We start from the raw sequence: 15,534 nt of genomic DNA on the forward strand, positions 1-15,534 counted from the left end.
GGTTGCATCCTTTCTTGGTCACTCTGAGTGACACTGCCATCCTGTCTGTCCTGGGTGTCATCTTTGAGTCGGACGTCTCTTTAGGTCCTCACGTCCCAGCTATCTAAACCTTGCTATTCTTTCTCCTTGATATCTGTAAGGGGGTGTGTCTATGCTGCAGTCACAGGGCGTGACTGCAGCTCATGTGGACACACCTATGCTAGCTTTAATCTAGCTATCTTGGGTATTGGAGAGAGTCTGCAGCAGCATGGATTTCAGTGCAGACTTCTCAAGCCTGTCTGGAACCCTGACCCTGGATGGCTAGCCCATGCAGACACCTGTGTGGGATAGCTAGGTTAAAGCTAGCTCAGGTATGATGCCTGCTGAATTGGCCTCTGACTACACCCATGGTTAAGGGGAAAAGTGGAAGCAAATTTTGCTCCCATTGCTTTAGTGCACTAAGGACTGCTCTGGTGCACTTGAGGAGTAAGCCCCAGGTTCTGGCTGCAGAAAAAGATATTAAAGCAAAAAAAAAAAATCAAAATACACATTTTTAAGGTAAGTCCAATCACTATGCTCAGTGGAAATAGTGCATTCTGAATGCAACAGATAAGGAACTAGTAGAAGTCACTCAAGTATAATCACACTGCAACAAATAGCTACATAATCAAAGGGTATAACTAGCTAAATACTTTTAGCATCCACAGAGCAGGTATTAAAATTCTATCATTACCTAAGGTTTGCTGGCTAGGGGCCTGATCCTATGGCCAATGCAATATTTCCACTGATTTTAATTGGCCCTTGGATTAGGTCCTACACCTAAATTTGGAGCTATCCATCTCCTCTTTAATCTACCGTCTTATTGCACCAAAAAGATGCATCCCTCCCTGAGTGCATGAAGGTTTCCTTTGGAATTTTCCAGTGCTCATGGTCTGCGCTGGCCAACACCATTCTTATCAAAGGTTTTCTGTTTCAGTATCTCTGTGTCAGTTTTATACCATTATCAAAGTTATCAAGTGGCATGCTTTGTTCTCTGGGAACTCTATACTAAGATTTACAACTAACAAAAAATGTGAGCCATTGTTAATCCATCTATTACTTTTTGTTCTCTACTTTGTCAGAAAAATAAAGTGACACCATTTTCTGTCTTGTATAGAATGTAGCAATTCTTTTAAACATATTCTATCTACCACTTTCATCTTTTGCATGTGGCATTCTGTCACTTAACTGAGTATCTGCTGTTATTTTTCCTTGCACATAGCCTCACTAACCTGCGGGTTAGATGGACAGTTAGTCAAAGCAAATATAAAATAATAAACAAAATAAAAATATCAGACTTTTACTGCTGGCTTTCACAAACATCAAAGGGCATATCTAAAACAATGGGACTGTATTGTCACATTTTCCATCTGTGTCAATCAAACTCAGAATATTGACCTAGAAGTCTGATTCTCCCATGCTTATGATTATAAAGAAAACATAATATGACAATATAAATCAAGATTATAAGACTGCAAACACTGAATTCTGATCTAGGATTTATTTTTAGACACTACAAATTTCTTCACAACAGCCCATCTGGGCAAAAATATACATGATAAAATAAGATAGATACTGACAGTTCTCTTAGTGAGGGCTCTGTGCCTACCCACTGCACAGCTCAGAGTGAAACAGAAGAGAGGAAAAGGCCCCTTATGTGCGGGAAGAGCTCCCTGTAAAAATCCCCAAAGACACTACACTTCTAACTCTCTCCTTAACCCACTTGTGCTGTGACTTCACTTCTACCCCAGTTCTGGCAGAGTTGGATAGAGGACACAGGGAAAAAGGCCAACAATAGCATGGCTCATCAGAGAGACATGTTGCCAGGGAGGCTGAAACCAGGGACTGCACGGGTGGTTAGGTCTTCATGTGTAATCTGGGATAGGTGAGACTATAGCCTGTCTTCTCTATGGATCCTCCAGATCTAATGTTATAAGGGTATGGGTACAATTTTCAAAAGTGTTTAACGAGCCTGAATCCCACTGACTTTCAATGCAACATAGGCTCCTTAGCCATTTAAAGTTTAGAAGATTTTTACCATGTCCCCTCTACAGCATGGGCAGCGGGTATAATAGGCCAGGGGAGGCTCAGCCTCTCCTAGCGTAGCCACTGCTGCTGGAACCTGGTTGTGGGTTTGATGGGGGAAATTTTTGCTTTTTATTATGCCGCATGCAAGCTCTGGGTAGCTGAGGAGGTGGTATGTGCTACTCAGCTTCCTCTGGACTCCAGAGAGATTATTGATGAACCCCGGAAGCTGAGTAAGACATACTACCCCCTCAGTCACCCTGGAACCTGCATGGTGCATATCAAAAGCTCAGGTTCCTCTTCCCCAAGAGAGAAGAAGAGAAGAGCGTTTGAAGGCTTCTCCAGACAGTGTGTGTGTGTGTGGGGGGGAGGCGTGGCTCAGGGCTCTGCATGGCCCAGGGCTCCTCTGGCTATGGGGTGTGTGTGCAGGAGATCTCAGGGCTCCTTTGGGCAGGTTGGAGGGGGGTGCTCAGGGTTCTGGCTGGCCCGGGGCTCCTCTGGCCATGGGCGGGGAGTGCAGGGGGTCTTGGGACTCCGGAGGGGGGGAGTGGGCAGAAGGGTTGAGCCGGGGGCTAGCCTCCCCAAAGTGGGGCTCTACCCACCACCCATGCTCCACAGTGACACGAACAACTCATAATGGAGGGGAAGGGGCTTATCAAGCACAGAACTGTCAGATTACTTTTTTGTGGTTTTACTGCAGACGGGAAACAGATAGGCTTTTTTTCTCTCCCATCTTCTACTTATTTTTACTCATCATTTTAAATAGGAATTTGAAGTGTTGTGGGCCCACTCCAGGGCTGTCCTATCACTCCATACACTGGTTCTGGTCACTGGGAAATTCCCCAGCTATAGGAGAATCCCCAAGTAGATCCAGTCTAGGGGACAAACTGGGGGTACCTGGATGTGCATGCCAAACACAAGTTATGGCTGCTTTAGTTTTGCTGAGGAACGGAACTACCTCTGGCCAAACTCTGAACAGATGCACAACGGTGGTGCAAAGTATCTTTTCCCCTCCTTGCCCCAGTTCCATTTGCAATAAAATGACTAATCTCCTCTCCACTCTCTGCTCCCATTTGCCATGCAATGACTTTTTAATCAAAAGAGTCTTCATGTAACTGAGACTTGTATTCTTCACTTCAAACAATGCTATGTGTTTTTTTCTCCCTTCAGTGCATACAGGCAGTTAGATGTGAGGGGGAGGGGAGAAATTCTCCCTTCTATTTTGTCATTTTGTACTTTATATTTCCTGCTACCTTCCAACTTATCTCACTGAAAAGAAGTTTTAGACTGAAGAGGAGGAAGCAAACTCTCAGATCAGGTGAAAACACATTTTCTGAGAGATGAACAAAAGTTCATGAGGACATTTTGTTTCAAGGGGTGTCCCTGTCTCACAGGAGAAAAAAACAGCCTCAAGTATTAGTACCCAGCATCTTAAGATATAACTGTCTAATACTAGTGATTATGCTGAGCAATTTAGATAAGCTTCAGGGTTGAACATCCTTATCTACTATGACTCAAAAAGTAGTTATTCACAGTGTGATTCAACATAAAACCCAATTTACAATTACATAAAGAACCATAAAATCAATACATGATGAGTGAGGTGCTTTCAAAGTAACTGAGTTTTTAGATGTTTTAAATCAGGTATCTAATTTTCTAGCTATATTTTTAATTAAATATGCACCTTGCAGGGTTGAATCCTCAATGCTAGTCTTCTCAAGTGGTACTGTATAAATAGGGCCCTTCATTTTCAATTTTTATTTTATTTAATTTTTCCTGGGAATTTATCAGACAACAAACAAACAACAACAACAAAATCAGGTAAAAATCAGTGCAAAAATCTATTAATTTTTCTGGGTAGATATCAGGGTTTATTTTAGTGGATGGAAAGACAGAGGAAAAAAGTATTCTGTAGATTAATGATTTGAATTCTGTTCATCAGTGTGATTTGCTGCAGAACTCAAAACACAATGCCACCTCAGAGTTTAAGAAAAAATATATCTCTAATCCCCAAATAAAACTTTTCATTTGAATAAAAAGTTTACTGTTGTAGACTTAGAACTATTAGACAATTAATATTTACATTTAATAATTGGGCCAAACCATTTGCAGTGCATACACTCAACTTCATCCTTTTCTCCTATTTTTTTTAAAACTTTTTTTTAAAACTCATGTTCTGAAATGTATTTTGATACAGATTTTCATTTTCTTCCCATTTTAGTTAAATCTTTAAACCATTATCTGCTAACAGCTTGAAGTGTGGACATGGTGGCATGAGATTCATCAGTGTTCAGATGCGCACACAATTCAGAGCTTGCATGCGTGCCTATTTATTTGTGTGTATCTTCTAGACTAATACAGGTGGCTTTGCATATACACACAGACTAAAGTATTATCATAATACATACCTCATGCAATGTATTGTATTTTCCTGAAAAACCAAGTTATTTTTTACATATTTGAATGATACAAAAGTAGGGTGAAAATTGGAAATAAACTGAATAATACTTTTTGTAAAACCCGGGAAATTTTCGGTAAAAATCGGTTTAAACTGAAAATGAAAGAGCTCATACATAAACATTATTAAAAGGAACATTAAAGCAAAACACTGGAGAGTTACAAATTTTAGTTACCTCACCTCATATAAGTAAACTTGTTCCTTTGTTACAGCAAAAATTAATAAAACGTTATTTTGCACAAGCTTGTCTGTTAGTTGTCCAATTGTTGGATACTCCTGAAAACAAATATAGAGAGCCAAATCAATCCCTGTTTTACAAAAGGACCAAAGAGTTAAAAAATAGTGATGAAAAACATTGCATGTTATCTTTAATGAACATACATTCATACTGTGCTCAGTGTAATATAAACATGTAATTATACATGTGTGCTGAGTAAGTGTGTATGTGTACATAGAGCCTTTCCTTCTGGTGCTCACGTTACCCTGAGTGATCCACCTGTATGTCATGCTTCAGTGCCTGGGGTCAGGAGGTTTTAGTCCACACAGGAACACAGGCCTTTGGAATCCTCTTTAAACCTCTTAATTCTTGAATTTAGACTTTAAGAAGGTGAGAAAACTAACTCTTTGAGGCAAGGACACTACTTACCTTTGTGTTTGCAAGGCAACTAGCACAATACAGCGCACATCCTAACAGGGGCCTCTAAACATCCCCATAATAGAACTATTAAATAACAGTATTAGTTTGAGCACTTGAATCTTAGTTTGAAATGTTTTTCTGACCTCAGCAGTGTCCTACACATTCCTGAACCACTCCTTAATTCACTTCCTTTAAGACAATGTGATGAAAGCATATTTTTGCTCTCCTCTCAGGAGAGGATGCCAATAGGTCCTGTTCCACATGTTACCCATGGTAACAGTTATTGGGAGTAAGAGGTATCACTTTTTCTAATCATAACATGTTCTGAGATCACTTATGTCAATATGCTGTGTTCTTAGTTTTGATTTTATGAAAATATGTGATTAAAATTAAAATGGATGACATCAAATGACTGGATTTCCAAACTCCTACTGCATACCACTGAACAAAATCATTAATATTCCAATTCATCTTTCCCGTACTTCAAAATTCCACAATGAAAGAATTGTACGAAGCACATTACCAAAACTGTTGACATGGAATATTCATTATTGTGGTCCAAGTGACAATGTCCATCGTTTGGAATAACAATCCCTGCCAGTTTACTGTCCATCCCAAAATGGGAATCAGCATCACTCACAAACACCAGCAGATGTAGAGAGTCATTTCTCCACCCAATCTTTTCCTGTAATTAAAATGTAATGGTTTAGTATAGACCGATTATATTGAAAGAAACAATACAGGATGATAGGGTAGAAGGCAGAAGAAGGGGTCTTTCAAAGACAGCTTTAAAAAGTAGTGTCCTTTCTGCTTTAAGCAGACATCATAGATTCATAGATATTTGGGTCAGAAGGGACATCAAAAGATACCATGACAATTATTTAACAGAGTTCACTCCATTGCCTCTGACCAACATATCTCCTCTTCCCATTGTTGTGCTGAGTGTGTATAGCTGCTTGTCATCTATGTCAAATATTGTTAATATTGTTAATCATTAAAATATTTAAAGAGAAAAAATTGAAGAAAATATGATGATTATGTGGCAATTTTATTGCTTTTCATTCCCCATATACACCCGATTATTACACGATCAGTGCTTTTATTGATGGAAACTACAAAACTATCATTTTTCAATGTGCGTATTTAACTTGATTATATACACTTTTCTAATGAAAAAAGAGATCATTTGAATATACCTTTACAGTCTGACCAAATACCCACTGAAATCAGTGGGGGTCCTTCCATTGATTTTAGTGGAGTCAGATCAGGGTCAGAATCTACATTTTGAGAAAACAAGAGCTGCTTATTTTTTAAAAAATACCATAAAAATCTATTAATATTAAAATGTGGACTAATAAATATTACACCTAGAGGTTTCATTACCTTGCAAACAGCTGCCTGCATAATTGCATCAAATCCTCCCTCTGGAGTGTCTATATTAGCTGAGATTTTCTGTTCTTTCACAATTTCATTGAATCTTTCAGCATCATTTGTTAATGGCAAAACATGTTTGTATCCAAAGGTGGGTAAGCAATTACGTGGAACACTGCTATAAAATAAATGATATATCTTAATAATATAAATGATATATAGCATAAATTATATATATATATATATATCTGATATATAAATGATATATCTTAATGATATATCTTACGGCCAATGCAGAGATAGAATGCACACACTGTAGTTGCTTTGTAACTCTATCTAGCGTAGTTTTCAGGTGCACATCTCCTCTGTGTACCTTGTTTTATTAATATCATTGCTGAAAGTAGTACTTTTACAGTTCAGTTAGACAGACCAAGTGAAAAAACTTCAAGGTTAAAACATAACATGGCACTCAGTTAATTTTAAAGTGAAACTGTGCATTTAGATACTCTGTGGCTAAAGAATGGTGTGTAAACTGCACTTCCCCAGGAGTAGCCCTGGGAGGCACTGTGCCCCAGTGATACCCTGAAGTGGCATACTCCTCCTGTGCTCCTCTTTTAATCTGCTCCAGCTCCTTACAGAGCACAGTATACTCCCACCATCACATCCAGATAGGCCCACTGGGCTCCTCCCCACTTGCTCTGAGAGGAGGAGAGTATCAGGCATGCAGCCCCCACTCTCCACAAGCACCCCAGAGTTGTGATCCGGGCAGGACTCATGCAGCATAGGGCAGAAGGGACTGTTCCTGGTTCTTTAAAACAAATAAATAATAAGAACATTAATAAATATACTGAACTGTTGTTTTTTGGTATTTTTGAGTACCCAAAAGTATTGTGAGCCTTTACAGCTGTCACATGAATAATCCAGGATTTTAATAAAAGAATATATATTTCAAGCAAATTAAAGAGACATATAACTTGAGTTATCAAGTTATCAATGTGCTAATCAGTCACACACACTTGTAATTAGCAGGAAAATCTAAACAGCAAGCAAAAAGGTAAACCTCTTCCCCCCTAAACACCCCCTCTTCCCAACAACCCAATGGGGTATAGAAAATGACCAGAGTATGAACCAAGAGCCAAGTCCCATTTGCTTTATTCACTCAACTGCAAGTGAGTAAGGTGGAAAGGCTGCAGTGAGGGCAGTGAGCAGGATTTTGCCCCCAATGATCAATCTTATCTGTGTTCCTATATTAAATAACAAACATACATAGGTGCTTTCTTTGCCTACCTGCAAGGGTTGTTTATTTCTTCAGCTGTGGTTTTGATGAATGGTGAAACTGGTTTTTCAACAAAAGACCCAAAGCCCAGTCTAAAGTTGCTGGTTAGTTTTGACATTTCTTTGGAAAGAGTTGAGCCTAATTCCTTTATTGTATTCAGATCATCATCCATGGAAGCAGAAAGGTCCATGAGGTAATAGAGATCAACCGGATAATCTTCAGTCTGGCGAACTTTGATCTCTATTGTTTCTTCATTTCCTAGTAAAGCCATAGGGGAAATGGAGAACAAATTAACACATGTAGACAATGTAATGGGCAATATATCAATGATGCTGTCTGTTTATTCTGTGCCATTGGTGGAATTAATAGAAATGTATAAAAGCGTAAATAAAAATTCCAAATAGAAAATCTGAAAGACCTTAAGTAAGTATTACTTGAGTGGTACAGTAAAAGTTAAGTACTAACTTTAGGTTTAGGACTATTTGATTCCTGTGGATCTAGTGTGTTAGAAAAAACAAATGTCAGAGTGCAGCTTTAAAATGTTCTATTATGAAACAGAAGTTAGTACTTGTAGGAGCAAGTGCAAGGGTTAATGGTCTGAGCATGGGACTGGGAGAGTGGATTACAAGTGCGCCTGGGTTCTATTCCTGGTTCTAGTACTAACATACTGTGTGTTATTTAAATCTCTCTGCACCTCATTTTCCCTAGGACAAATTCTGATCTATGTTATATTGGTGTAAATCCACAGTAACGCCATAGACCTCAGGGGATCTTGCAAATCATGTTGATATCCTCCGATAAAAACACTATATGGCAGATTCTCTACTGCAGCTGAGATTTTCTCAGGGTAGCAATGAAGAGGTGAGACACTGGGGAGCTGGCTATGGTTGCAGTTTCCCAATTCTCTCCTCATCTCTGCCATGGCCTGGGTGCAGTTTAGAGAAGCCTCCGGAATAGGTGCTGGAACTGGGGGTGCTGCTGCCGTGCCCCCTGACTTGAAGTGGACAAGGTTTACAGTTTGCTTCAATGGCTCTAAGCAAACCCACTATAAAAACTGCTCCAGCATCCCTGGCCTTCAGACTCCTCTAACCAATACCAGCTGGCTACATCCCATGGGATAGCTTGCCTACTGTGCTATGGCTATGGCCACGGCCCCTTCATTTCCACCCTCAAAACACCTCCCGCATCAGGGGCACAAGAGGAACGGTATAGGAACTAGCTCGTCCCGCTCTACACCCACGGGGGGAATTCCCAGCCTGATAGATGTGTGACATTTCCATTCCCTTTGTGCTGCCACGAGCCATGAAGAGAACAGAGCAGGGAGATTAATCTCCTTTTACATAAATGCAAAATACTTTGGGGGGAATTTAAATAGTGTACATTTTAGATCTATCCATCAGATTAACACATGATAAATCATAGAATCATAGAATATCAGGGTTGGAAGGGACCCCAGAAGGTCATCTAGTCCAACCCCCTGCTCGAAGCAGGACCAATTCCCAGTTAAATCATCCCAGCCAGGGCTTTGTCAAGCCTGACCTTAAAAACCTCTAAGGAAGGAGATTCTACCACCTCCCTAGGTAACACATTCCAGTGTTTCACCACCCTCTTAGTGAAAAAGTTTTTCCTAATATCCAACCTAAACCTCCCCCACTGCAACTTGAGACCATTACTCCTCGTTCTGTCATCTGCTACCATTGAGAACAGTCTAGAGCCATCCTCTTTGGAACCCCCTTTCAGGTAGTTGAAAGCAGCTATCAAATCCCCCCTCATTCTTCTCTTCTGCAGGCTAAACAATCCCAGCTCCCTCAGCCTCTCCTCATAACTCATGTGTTCCAGTCCCCTAATCATTTTTGTTGCCCTTCGCTGGACTCTCTCCAATTTATCCACATCCTTCTTGAAGTGCAGGGCCCAAAACTGGACACAGTACTCCAGATGAGGCCTCACCAATGTCGAATAGAGGGGAACGATCACGTCCCTCGATCTGCTCGCTATGCCCCTAGTTATACATCCCAAAATGCCATTGGCCTTCTTGGCAACAAGGGCACACTGCTGACTCATATCCAGCTTCTCGTCCACTGTCACCCCTAGGTCCTTTTCCGCAGAACTGCTGCCTAGCCATTCGGTCCCTAGTCTGTAGCTGTGCATTGGGTTCTTCCGTCCTAAGTGCAGGACCCTGCACTTATCCTTATTGAACCTCATCAGATTTCTTTTGGCCCAATCCTCCAATTTGTCTAGGTCCTTCTGTATCCTATCCCTCCCCTCCAGTGTATCTACCACTCCTCCCAGTTTAGTATCATCCGCAAATTTGCTGAGAGTGCAATCCACACCATCCTCCAGATCATTTATGAAGATATTGAACAAAACCGGCCCCAGGACCGACCCTTGGGGCACTCCACTTGATACCAGCTGCCAACTAGACATGGAGCCATTGATCACTATCCGTTGAGCCCGACAATCTAGCCAGCTTTCTACCCACCTTATAGTGCATTCATCCAGCCCATACTTCCTTAACTTGCTGACAAGAATACTGTGGGAGACCGTGTCAAAAGCTTTGCTAAAGTCAAGAAACAATACATCCACTGCTTTCCCTTCATCCACAGAACCAGTAATCTCATCATAAAAGGCAATTAGATTAGTCAGGCATGACCTTCCCTTGGTGAATCCATGCTGGCTGTTCCTGATCACTTTCCTCTCCTCTAAGTGCTTCAGGATTGATTCTTTGAGGACCTGCTCCATGATTTTTCCAGGGACTGAGGTGAGGCTGACTGGCCTGTAGTTCCCAGGATCCTCCTTCTTCCCTTTTTTAAAGATTGGCACTACATTAGCCTTTTTCCAGTCATCCGGGACTTCCCCGGTTCGCCACGAGTTTTCAAAGATAATGGCCAATGGCTCTGCAATCACAGCCGCCAATTCCTTCAGCACTCTCGGATGCAACTCGTCCGGCCCCATGGACTTGTGCACGTCCAGCTTTTCTAAATAGTCCCTAACCGCCTCTATCTCCACAGAGGGCTGGCCATCTCTTCCCCATTTTGTGATGCCCAGCTCAGGTCTTATTTGATTACAAATAATGCTTAATTTCGAATTTGTTAATACAAATTATTTAAATACAGTAAATACATTCTGTTTTTTAGATCATTAACAATTTAGTCTGAGAAACCTGGAAAGACAGCATCAACAGGAAAGAATCACAGTTATGAACTGAATAACTTACCTGGTCGCAGTCTAAAAGTTAACTTTTGAGGGGAAATCTGTGTGACATCAGAGTTATTCTTCTGGATTCCTATGCTAAGGGGCTTATTTTTGTGAATTTCTACTTTAGAAATGGGAAATTCAATAAAGTTCGACTGACATCCTTTTGACAAAAGATTTGCTGGAGTATCACACCTTCCATGAATTCCAGATGAGTCAGTATAATTCTGAAACAATCAGCAGAAGGAAGGGAAGAGCTAAATTTATTATTGAACAATGGAAAATAAATTATTTATGCATGGTGGGCCAAATGCAGAGGTGACAGACATTGTGGTGTAAGTTACACACAGGGTGTAAGCTGGCAAAGAAATGGGTGTAGGTGGCATAACAGTCTAAATTTGCATCTATCAGGCTTTTCATAGCAAAATTAACAGAGCATACATTTGTTTGGTATCCTAGCGGGACCAGTTGTATCATTGGTGTATGGGAATTGTGTCACTTATGCCTGGTATTTATTTGGCCCTAAGAGATTTGGGGATGGTGACACATAAGTTAAAGTGTATGTTGAGTCTTATCTTGTTTTTCCTGCTGCACCCTTCTCCGTCAATACTAATTTTGGACACTTATGAATGGTAAATCAATACTCCATAACTTACACCTGTTTTCTGACCATCTTACACCTGATGTTTAACTAACACCATATTTTCATGACCATGAATTTAGCCCAGAGATACACGTGGCACTTGTATTTATTTCCTTTAATTCAGCCCTGTGTGCTGTTTGGCCTTCTCCTGCACTTAGGATCTGATCTAAAGCCCACTGAAGTCAACAGGAGACTTTCCACTGACTTCAATAGTCTTTGGATCGGGCCCTGCATTCCTACTCAAGCAAAACTCCCACCAACTGGAATGGGAGTTTTATGATTATATATTCCTCTTCAAAGCAATATACTCACATTAATTTTCACAACATTGTTGTAAGGTATTATCATCATTGCTGTGTGAAAACTTTGGCAGAGAGTCTAAGTGATTTGACCAAGGCCACAGAGGGAGCCCATGTCAAAGCTGGGATTCGAATTTGGAAATTTCTGGTTTTCAATCCTGTGCCCATACCACTGGTCCATATTCTTCTCTTGTGCCTGTAGAAGGAATTTAAACTTTGTCCCTTAACCTGCAAATGTCCCTGAATTTTGTCACTGAGAAACACTCTGTTAAAGTTACAGCAAAGTTACTTTAAATCCACAAAATCCACAAAAGCCCAGAAATTCAGTTAATGCTAAGACTCTGCTTTTCACTTCCCACTGGGAGTCAAATTCTGTTCATGGATATATGTGTGTCTCACTGATTTCAGTGGAAACATAGGAGGGAAAAATTTGCCTTTCTGTACTTGGGCCACTTCTGATGTCTACTCAGATAAAACACCCATTGACTACAGGATCAAACCCAGTGTATATAAAAATCACCTATTATTATGAAACCCTTGGAAAACAGAGCATACCGGCTGCAGTAGCTAACACTGAATTTTCTGGCTTCTCAAAACAATTCATTATCAGGTAAACACATGGTTCAGGGCTAGTCAGAATGTGTATTTTTATCCAATAGACTATGATGGCTCCTTTTATTGAGTGTAGCCTGACACTAAAATAAATATACAGATTTTAAATATATAGAGTCTTTGCCTGCCCCACATCACATGAGTGTAGCAAATAAATCCATGGGCAAACATTATATTTATTCCACTGACATTTCCAATAAGTGCACATGATCTATACATAGTACTTCCAGACTCAAGAACTTAGTTGTTTTCTTTTTGTATTTTATGAAAACACGCAATGGCAATTGGCCTAATTATGTACCGAATAACATGGAAAATTTCATATTATGAAAATCCTGTGTTTTGAACTCTTTTTAAAAAAAGCATAGAAAAAACACTTTTTGGGGGGGACCGGAGACTTTCCTAGTGTTATATCTTGCAAATTGCTAAATTGCTTTTAGTAAAAACTGGATTAAAAAAGAACAGTATGTCAGTTTCATCCAAGATGGTATTTTTACTGTTCAACTAAAACCCCCTAAGGGAAGTGTTTATAAATTATTTAAAGAGTCCCTTAAAAGAGAGCTGTAGAGGTATGAACAGTAAACCACCACAATAAAGTATTTTAACACACATTCTGTTTCTCTCTCATATCTGATCTATGTATTGTGTTTATATATTTATTACATGCTTTGGACCTGATCCTTTGAAGTGCTTAGCACCCTCAATTGCCACTGAAGCCAATGGCTATTAAGGGTGCTCAGCACGACAGAAATATCAAACACAATCCAGTTGACTAAGACATTATTTTAAGAAATTTTGCAGTACATACCTAGCTGACCAATAATTCAAAAACTAACTAGCACTTGACTGGCTAGCTGTTGGCTGAATAGGATTCACAAAACCCTGTGTTTGTCTATCTGTATTTATAAGAGCCAAGATTTCCAAAATCTAAAGTTAGGCTTCTAAAAATCATATTTAGGCTCCTGAACAAGCAGCCAGATTTTCAAAAGTGCTGAGCACCTAACAGTTCACCTTCTGCTTTAAAAGGGAGAAGGGCATATGGCTCTCATTTGGACCCTGCTTATTTTATTTATTTATAGCCATTTCTATTGAGCCTTTAATCGCAGTAGCCAACTGCTTCACAAACACTAACAAAGTGAAGCTCAGAACACCTGCTGTGGGGCCAGGAGGTATTCCTATTCACATTTTACACATTAAGAACTGAACCACAGATAAGTTAAGTGACTTGCCTGGGGTCACACAGGAAGTCAGTGACATATCTGGGAACCAGATCCATATCTGTTTCCCAGACCCATACTTCAGTCATAAGACCTCCATATCTTAGGTGCTCTATCCTGTATCACAGGAGCTGTACAATCTCACCATAGTCACTTCCAAAATGATGAGTACAGCTCCTCTGATAGGTAGAAACAAAGGTGCTAAAAGCTGGGGATTTTTTTTTAAAGAAACAGAGAACGATGAACAATAAACCATAATTTCCAGATGTACCACTTTTAATTCCCAGAGAAAATTACACAGGCAATTTTCTCTCTCTAAATTCTTCATGCATTACAAAAGCACCGGTTGACCCAGTTAATTCAATAATTCCATCACTCATAGCCACTGCAAACACTCAGATTGTACGGCTTTGAAATTTTTAAGATAATTTACTTTACCTCTTGAGAACACCAAGCACACTGTTGTCCAGAAAACAAACAATCTTCACAAGTCACTGCACTCCCTGGAGAACAATTTCCTATATTTAAACCCAGGAAGAGAAGAGATTAATAATGGGTTTAATTATTCTTTTTATAAAATGCCCCACTTAGTTAAAAATATTGGAGATAAAAAATAGTGACACATTTGGACATACTTAAGATTATTGATAACATTCCATCATTAAAATATTTATATTAGTTTAGTATTTAACTTGATCAATAATTACACTATTACTGGCAATTAATAAAAAATGTGGGGACCTGAAGGTCACTCATCTATGAAAAATATGCACACTATTTGTTTTCTGAAATGCATTTAATAATTGTTAAATTTGTTTAACCATAACTAGAATTCTTAGCGAAATAGATATGTGTACATTGTACACATTACAGTTGTTTCAGTCTGCTTTCCAATGTACTTACTCTGGAAGTTAAAATTATGCCAGGTTCCATAGACACCTCCAGAGTCACAGATGCACTGTGAAATTTCATGATGGATCAAACTCTGATGTGTATAATTAAAATGGCTCAAAAGCCTGTGTGTTTGGCGCAGGTAGTTCTATATTATGAACAGATGTACTCTAATTACATTTATTGGCTACGTAGTAATACTACACTCTGTCAAAAACATTCATTAAGTGGAAAGGAATGACTGAACAGACAACATGGGAAGCTAGTTAATAGAAAGTTGTTAAACAAAAGACAATGCAAAATATGCTTTTAAAGAAGCAGAGTTCAGTAATTGTAAGCCTTACCTTGTACATTGTTATTTCTTTGCAGAAATAGAAAGAACAGGAAAAGCAATACAATCCCCATTCGTTTTCAGTTCTGGCTGTGTGAATTAAAAGTATAAAAGAATAATTACCTTCAGGGTAAAATGATTAATATGGAATGTTGTAAAAGTCATAGAGTCCTGAAGTGTATATTCTAAGATGATACTTACACTGGTTTGAAGAGAAATTTCCAAACTACCAGGGCAGAACATTAATACAAAGAAAACAAAAGCTACCTGAATAGGTAAAGACGACGAGCTGTGCATAAAAGCAACTTCAACATGGTTATGGAACTTAACACTGTTCTTTATCTTACTTCCTTATTTTCCTTATAAGGAAAACAGGTACACAATCATAAGAAGGTGGGGGAATTGATTCAGGTGCTGATTTTTTTTTTTTTTTTTTTGGTCAACACTCGCAGTCTCTCTGGGTCCTAGAGAAATCTGTCCAGGAGAACTTTATCAAGTGTACAATAACTCTAAAATACTGCCACTCCTTTGACTGTTTTCTGACCGAGTTCAAAATGCTGGCAA

General features: G+C 39.4%; 1 protein-coding gene across 2 annotated transcripts in view; it reads right to left on the minus strand.

Annotated features, from left to right (window-relative positions):
- Positions 1 to 15,302, minus strand: part of ITGB6 (integrin subunit beta 6) — a 46,270-nt gene extending 30,968 nt beyond the window's left edge. Inside the window, exons 1-8 of one of the 2 annotated variants that reach the window (XM_073304735.1) lie at positions 15,172 to 15,302; positions 14,984 to 15,060; positions 14,187 to 14,266; positions 11,000 to 11,204; positions 7,797 to 8,043; positions 6,522 to 6,684; positions 5,662 to 5,823; positions 4,682 to 4,777 (exon numbers count right to left, since the gene is read on the minus strand). In XM_073304735.1, coding sequence (XP_073160836.1) covers positions 4,682 to 4,777; positions 5,662 to 5,823; positions 6,522 to 6,684; positions 7,797 to 8,043; positions 11,000 to 11,204; positions 14,187 to 14,266; positions 14,984 to 15,044 — 1,014 coding nt within the window. In that variant the 5' untranslated portion in view covers positions 15,045 to 15,060; positions 15,172 to 15,302. Of the gene's footprint in view, positions 1 to 4,681; positions 4,778 to 5,661; positions 5,824 to 6,521; positions 6,688 to 7,796; positions 8,044 to 10,999; positions 11,205 to 14,186; positions 14,267 to 14,983; positions 15,061 to 15,171 lie in introns of both variants that reach the window. The other variant, XM_073304734.1, reaches the window with a different exon arrangement.
- Between the last annotated feature and the right edge of the window lie 232 nt (positions 15,303 to 15,534).

The sequence above is a fragment of the Lepidochelys kempii genome, chromosome 11 (assembly GCF_965140265.1).
Source record: "Lepidochelys kempii isolate rLepKem1 chromosome 11, rLepKem1.hap2, whole genome shotgun sequence".
In the NCBI taxonomy this organism is placed as follows: Eukaryota; Metazoa; Chordata; order Testudines; family Cheloniidae; genus Lepidochelys; species Lepidochelys kempii.